Source organism: Coccidioides immitis (genome assembly GCF_000149335.2).
Source record: "Coccidioides immitis RS genomic scaffold supercont3.5, whole genome shotgun sequence".
NCBI lineage: Eukaryota > Fungi > Ascomycota > Eurotiomycetes > Onygenales > Onygenaceae > Coccidioides > Coccidioides immitis.
The window spans coordinates 1,483,001-1,490,771 of NW_004504307.1; the positions used below are offsets into that span (position 1 = coordinate 1,483,001).

A 7,771-nucleotide genomic window follows, 5' to 3' on the forward strand; every position below is an offset into this window, starting at 1 on the left:
GCTGACTGAATATTTTTTCACAGTCACACTGTAATTTGGAGTCTCTTGCAATTCAAGATCTTCAATTGCAAGCTTAATTGCTTTGTTGTTGACCATACTATTGCATATTGAAGTTGAGTGTTGAAGAAATTTGATGGTGCGAAAATTTGGCTCGTTGAGTGGTTTGGCTCGTTGAGTGGTGAGCCACCTTATAGTATTCACAAACTTTGCTGAAGCAGGAGAAACAGCAACAATAATCTAGAGAAGATTAGCTGTGAACTGAAATATAATAGAGAATACTTATATGTCAACCAATTACAATATCATCTTTCTACAGGTATACTGTTACCTACCATAATCACTTTCTCTGTGTTGCTCTATTTCTTCTAAGTCTGTAATACTTTAACTATAAGATTATTTATATAATTAAAAACAAATCTTTCTTGCAAGTTTGTTAATAATTTATAATAAAAAGAAGAAGATTTAAAAAATTTATAAGTCTTTAAATTATTAAATAAGTGTAGTTTTAATAACTTTATATTTTAAAGCTGTAGATCTATAATTCAAAAGTTTTTGAGATTCTAAATTATTTATTGCTTAATTGCAGCTTTGTTAACAATTTTATTGCAGTTGGAAGATTGAGGATTGGATTTTGAAATTGCAGTTGTTGGGTGGTAAAAGGTGTTGGGTGGTCGGAAACATTAGCGGGCTCAAAGACTTGGTCCACACCTCCATACTCTGAAGTCAATTCCCCATTGTTTTTACTCCTTGGACAGAGCTATGCTGAGTGATGACATTTACTTTAGGATACCCAGTCCTTATCTCGATCCAAAATCAACCTTGTCCATAATTTCGAAGCCGTTATTGCTCAATACAGTTGAAACTAATATATTCAATAATGGGGGCGGAAGCTGAACTTGATGGTTATGAAGATGGGGATTGCCATGCCCCTGGAGCACCCACTCCACTTTCTGCTCTTGAGGTATACACCTTTCATATAGGTATTAGAAGGCCAATTTCTGAGTTCATGTGTCAGGGAGTGAATGGTCTTACTGCACGAGATATCAAATTGTTGATCGATGGAGGGTACCATACAGTCGAGGCCGTGGCATACACGTATACTATCTTCATTCCCCTTCGCTTTGCAAAACTTACTGATAATAGTACAGACCAAAGAGAATGCTGGAGCAAATCAAAGGAATATCAGAGCAGAAGGCTGCTAAAATATTAGCAGAAGGTTTTTCTACTCTTGAACACGCTGACAATTCAATGCCACTGACGTGTCCTTTGTTTAGCAACAAAGATTGTTCCCATGGGATTTACGACAGCAACAGAAATGCATGCTCGAAGAGCTGATTTGATATGCATCACTACAGGTTCTAGACAACTTGATACGTTACTTGCCGGGGGGGTAGAAACTGGCTCGATAACAGAAATCTTTGGTGAATTTCGGACAGGAAAGAGCCAAATTTGTCATACATTGGCTGTTACATGCCAACTGCCCTTTGACATGGGTGGAGGGGAAGGCAAATGCTTGTACATCGACACCGAAGGAACCTTTCGCCCAGTTCGCCTTTTGGCGGTAGCACAGCGCTACGGCCTGGCTGGAGAAGAGGTGCTCGATAATGTTGCCTATGCTCGAGCATATAATTCTGATCATCAACTTCAACTACTCAACCAGGCTTCTCAGATGATGTGTGAGACCAGGTTCTCGCTCCTAGTTGTGGATTCAGCGACATCGCTGTACAGAACAGATTTCAGTGGGAGAGGAGAACTTTCATCGCGGCAGACTCATCTCGCTCGGTTTATGCGAACATTGCAGCGCCTGGCTGATGAATTCGGAGTTGCTGTCGTTATCACCAATCAGGTCGTTGCCCAAGTTGAAGGCGGTCCGAGTGCGATGTTTAATCCTGACCCGAAAAAGCCCATTGGAGGAAATATAATAGCACATGCAAGCACAACCCGTTTAAGCCTTAAAAAAGGAAGAGGAGAAACTAGGATTTGTAAGATTTATGATAGCCCATGTTTGCCAGAAAGTGATTGTTTATTTGCAATCAATGAGGATGGAATCGGGGATCCAAGTCCTAAAGATCTTGAAAAAGATGAATAACAGATCAAAAAATGGAGTTACTTCACAAGTCATTAGATTTTCCATGAAGTAACCCATACACTCTTCTGTTTCATTTGTTTCTCACCACTTAATAAACCATGCTTTCATATGAGCTCCCCAGTAGTTCTTGAAAATTAATTGAAAACCAATTGTGATTTGAAAGTTGACAATGATTTATAATCTTGAATTAGATCTAACACTGTAACATGATAAAACAACCTCATGCTGTCAGGGCTTAATTTTTGAAATATCTTCACAACCACTTATCTATTTAGCTTACACAATAGCTCAATCTGCTTGCCAGAGCTCCAGGTATCACCTAATACCAAGAAATATGGCAAGCAGCCAAACTGCTCTACAGGTGGGTCTCCAGCCCTAAAATATATATAATCATGCAACTCAAATACAAGCAGATATTAAAGCTATTGAGGAATTCTGATTAAATATGCTAAACAAGAACAGAAATCTAATATAAAGTATAATAAAAGCTTTGCTAAATAATATAGAGCTGTATATAGAAAAAATCAGAAATATATCAATAATACAGAAGTTAGTAGCTGAGATTAATATAATAAAAAGAACACAGAATAAGATAAGAGAGAATATAATTCAGATTAAAGGTCTATTATTAGCTTCAAATAGCAAAGTATTAATATGAACATACATACAAGCAGTTAAAAATCTCCAGATAATAATATCTCTCAGATCATGATTTATAATAAAACAATATAAAATTCTAGTAAAGCTAAAAGAATTAAAGTCAGCAGTAAAATTAAGAAAAATAACAGCAGAAAAGATTAAAAAAAAAATTGATATAATATTTAAAAAAAATATAAAATTAAATCTGAAGAATATTCAAATTATTATAGTTAGAAAATACTTCAGTAGAAATACAATATTCTATATCAGTAATTAGAAGAAGACTGAGAAACTAATTTAATATAAAATAAACTGAAATAAAGTAGTTAGAAGAAAAGATTTGTATATAAATACTAGTATATAATATGATTATTTATGAACTTAGTATATAGATAAATATTTCAAATTTTATAACTTTAAGAAACAGTATTAAAAAAGGTAATTTATCTTTTAATAAGTTCAAAGTAATCTACTTAGATTAGCTTAAATAAAATTGAAAGAATAAAAAAACTTTATCAGTAGCAATAAAGTTTGAAATGAAGAAAAGTATAGATTATATAATATATAATAGAATTAATGTAATTCACCTCTAAGCAGCTTACACTACCAAGTGGCTCACTAAAATACACATATAAATCTCAACTTTTTGCTCTTTTATATCTTAACAAGTCTATGTCTGATCATTATAAAATGAAGAAGATACTATACAGATATAATAGACTTTGTAAATTATAAGAATTATCTAAGTATAATAATTATTTCCTAAGTTGTAGTATTTTATTATCTTTTTACTAGCATGTATCAAAGTATCTTCACAAATAATAAAGTTAAATAAATCAAATTGATAAGACTGTTTATTAAGTGTTTATATACTCTACATCTAAATTCTAAAGTCTATATTCAACAATGTTGTTGAGATATAAAAGAGCAAAAAGTTGAGATTTGTATGTATATTTAGTGAGCTGCTTGATGGTGTGAGCTGCTCAAAGGTGAATTATGTTATCTTTAGAGGACAGACTTTTTCTCTACTTATTATAAATATCAGAGATATAAGTATATAAAAGCTTATTGTAAAGTGTTAAAATAATAGAGCTACTGTACTAGATATTATAAGATAAGAAGTTATAGAAATAGAGAAAATTTAAAAGTGTAAAAGATTGAATCTCTATTTTTCTCAGACTGAGCTTTTAATATCATGCTATACTAAGAATCTCAGACCAAGCTTTTAATGCCATGCTATGCAAGAAATCTTCATTCTCTCTCTAGTCTAGTATCTACATCTTGTTTTAGCCTAGTACCACACACAAGTATTATATATATATTTGTCATAGGTCAGGCTGAAGCTACTAGCTAACTCTGAGAGTAATTTGTGAGACTCTGAGTGATTTGCAGATATTCTCTATACTTTGAATATTTATGTTTATAAATACCAACTCTTTTGCTTTACTTCACTAGAAGTTAACTGATTAATTTAATATAATACTTCAAAATCTTCAAGCTGAAATTACCTATCTATATGTCTGTTCAGAACTTTATTATTATTATTATTTATTATAGTATTATGCAGTCAGTAACTATAAAGACTATCTAGCAGCTTCTTTATTAGAATTTACTTAGCATGTATTGTAGAAACTGAAAAAGAAAAAATCAAAGTATTTCAAGATAATAAAAGATGTTATTTCTCCACAAAAGTCAAATAACAGATAGTATATAATATCAATTTCAAAGAAAAACAAAGATTCTTGTAGCAATGTGATACAAATCAAAGAAAGATAAAATTAGCATAATTAAGAAAGCTACTGTTTAGTGACTATTTCAGTACATTTCAGAAATAAAACTAAGCTATTTTAGGCCTAATTCAGTTTCAAAAATAGAATTTAAAGATAGTTGAGAAATATCAAGTTCTTGTTACATTTTTCTTTTTTCAGTTTAATAAGCTGAGCAGTTTAATAGTAAATACTTTGAATTTTCAACACAATTGCAGAAATAGTATAAATTGAAAAAGTAGTCAGATAATGTTACTAGATAAGATCTGAAATATTCATAATCAAGCTTTAATTAGCAAATAGTTGATCATATGTTCTTAGATATAGAAAGAGTAGATCCTTTTCATCTAAGTTTTATTTTAAATTAAAAGTAGTAATTTGTAGAACTTTCTTTATTAATAAAATCTTTATAATACTTTATTATTACTTGTTCTTTTATTTGTCTCTTTATATAAGTAAAAGATATATATCTCTCTAAACAAACTTGATTTAATTCTGTAGCTTTTTTTACTGCTAGATCAAGTTCTTCATTTTCATATATATTTATATATGCAGGAATCCAATGAAGATGTACATTAATTTGCTGATTTTTAATATACTTAGTACTTTTTCTTATAGATTGAAGATAATATAATTCAGAGTTAAGATCTTGATTTATGAGTCTCTGAATAGCAGCTTTATTATCAGGAAATATGCAGATATCTGATATTAATCTTGATTAAGACTGAGAGATAGAACTTGCTAATTTAAATACTTTATCTATAGCAAAGAGTTTTGTATTAAAGACTTCAAGATATTTGCTTAGATTCTATAAAAATCTAATATTATCTTGTAGATTGTATATATCAGCATCAGCATATTGATTTTCTTCAGCTTTTAATCTATCTGAATAGAGAATTAAAGATCTATTATCTAGATTTTTAATTCTATTTATGTAACTATCTTTAGCTGTTTTCTTGTCTGAATTTTCAATTTGAATATCTATCAAATCAGCTAGATTTTCAGATCAAGATGCATTTCATTTTGCTTTAATTCTCTTTGTTTTTAGAGAAGATAATATATTTGAAATCATTGAACAAATTCTGAATAGTTGACTTGAATATTTTTTTTGTTTATTGATTTTTCTTTTTTTTTCTTTTAGTTGATATTTGTTCAACATATTCACTATTTAATTTTAATTAATTCTAATCTAAAAATCTTCTCTAATCAAGATTAACACCATTATTATAAGGTGGAAAGCTAGAAGATATTCTTTTTCTGATTATATATTCTTTTAGCATTTTTAATAGTCTATAAGTATAGTTTCTATATAGTCTATTAAATCTTACTTTAGCAGAAGAAATAGCAGCTTTAATCTCTATAGCATAAATTAAAGAAGTTTTAAAAGCTTTTAGAATCTTTCTTAAAGCAGAGTTTTGAAGTTTCTCATACTTGTTAAGAACATTTTTTTAAGTCTTCCATCAAATCTGGACACCATAATCAGCTACTGAGGTAATACAAGCTATATAAACTTGTCTTATAGCTTGGAAAGTAAGATTCTTTCAGTATTTGAAAGTCTAATTATTTGATTAAGAAATTCTTCAGCAGCTGATATCTTGATTTCAACATGTCTCTTGAAAATAAAAGTATTGTCAAGCCAAATATCTAATTATCTCACTAGTTCTTTTGATTTGAAAACTTGATCATGTAGTTTTACTGAGTTATCTTCACTAAATAATTTAGTAAAGTGGATTAACTCAGTTTTTTTCATATTAAATTGAACCACATGAGAATCCTATCTATTAGACATTGCTTGTAAAGCTTTGTCTAATTTAAAGTAGTTTTTTCCTATTGAGACAGAGAAAATAACAAGTTCAGTATCATCTGTATAACTAGAAATTCTGATATCTCTAAGATCTGAATCATTATCATTCTTAAAGAAGAATATAGTATATATAGGGAAAAGTATTGGAGACAGAGATGAATCTTGAGAAATTTCAATATTTATAGATATTCTTTCTTGTTGTTTCTCACTATCAAAAACTAGTTACATTTTTCTTGTTTGCATAAAATAAAAAATCAATATAGCTAGTGGTTTAGATAGTTTGCAAATCAGAGAAGACTTTTAAAAGTTTATTTAATGAAACATAGTCAAATGCTTTTTTTATATCAATAAAAAAAGCTGAAGCTATTAATTTGTTGACTTTTACTAGCTAAATATCATGTACCAAACTTATTACAGTATCTATAGCAGAGTATTACTTCTTTTCTTCAAACTGATTAATATATAGTAGTTTATTTTAAGAGGCTTAATAAGAAAGTCTAGAAACAATAATTCTCTTTATAAATCTTTTCAAGCAGTTAAGAAGAGAAATGATTCTGTAAGATTTTAATATTAAAGCTTTTCTATTTGATTTCTTTAGAATAACTTCAGTAGCTTCTCTTCAGATTTTAAGATAATATCTCTTTTCAAATAGTATAAAGTATAATCTGAATAATCTATCTTTAAGTACTGGATAGATTTTTTGTAGTATAAGAAAGAATATACTATCTGAGCCAGATGTACTAATTTTAGAGCCTGAAAAAATAAAGTTCTTAATCTCTATTTCTTGAAGAGTAGACCATTTTCAATCTGAATTTTTATAATATTCATCTTAATCTATTGGTGGATAACTTGGTAGTTCTTTGAAAAGAGTTTTTATAAAAGTATTATATTTTTCTTGAAATAAAATAGCTTTACTTTCTATTTCATTTTCAGAGTTTGAGAATTTTAGAATTAGAGATTTTTCCACTTTTTTTTCTTTAATATATTTATATGCTTTAAAAATCTCTTTTTCGTAAGCATTCTCAAGAAATTCATTTTAACATGATGACTTTGCCTTTTTAATAGCATTAAAGTAGTCATTTTGTTAGAAGAAGACCTGATGTAGACTTTGTAGATTGTTCTAGATTTGGGGTATGAAAGAGCTAAATAGATGTGATGCCCACAACTGATGAAAGAGAGTCATGCATAAATGTATAAGTCTACTAACTAGAAGACTGAACATTAAAATTCTCACAGTCTGTGAGAATTATGCAATTCTTATATGTTCAAAGATATGGCCATGTGGTGTTCTGAATATCTGATATTGTCTGATGCAAGATTAGTCTAGACCTATATCTGTAACACTATTCTCCCCCCCTCAGAGGCCTCAGACTCTGAAGTATAGGGCTACTGAGATGGTTTTTTGTATGTTGTTGTAGCTTTTCTGTTATTAGTAGAGCATTGTAGGTTCTTGAATATGCAGGCTTCTGCATC

The 7,771-nt window shown here is 29.5% G+C and overlaps 1 protein-coding gene across 1 annotated transcript; it reads left to right on the top strand.

The window, feature by feature from the left end:
- Positions 1-546: 546 nt before the first annotated feature.
- Positions 547-2,256, top strand: CIMG_08947 (DNA repair protein rhp51). The gene is made up of 5 exons (XM_001239325.2): positions 547-722; positions 786-961; positions 1,016-1,095; positions 1,149-1,216; positions 1,275-2,256. The coding sequence occupies exons 2-5, from the start codon at positions 878-880 to the stop codon at positions 2,087-2,089; spliced, it is 1,047 nt and encodes a 348-aa protein (XP_001239326.2). The 5' UTR covers positions 547-722; positions 786-877; the 3' UTR covers positions 2,090-2,256.
- Positions 2,257-7,771: the final 5,515 nt, after the last annotated feature.

Coding starts and splice junctions, on each gene's coding strand:
- CIMG_08947 (XM_001239325.2), top strand. CDS start 878: ATGGGGGCGGAAGCTGAACTTGATGGTTATGAAGATGGGGATTGCCAT. Junction 962..1,015: donor CTCCACTTTCTGCTCTTGAG/GTATACACCTTT, acceptor TTCATGTGTCAG/GGAGTGAATGGTCTTACTGC. Junction 1,217..1,274: donor TGCTAAAATATTAGCAGAAG/GTTTTTCTACTC, acceptor TCCTTTGTTTAG/CAACAAAGATTGTTCCCATG.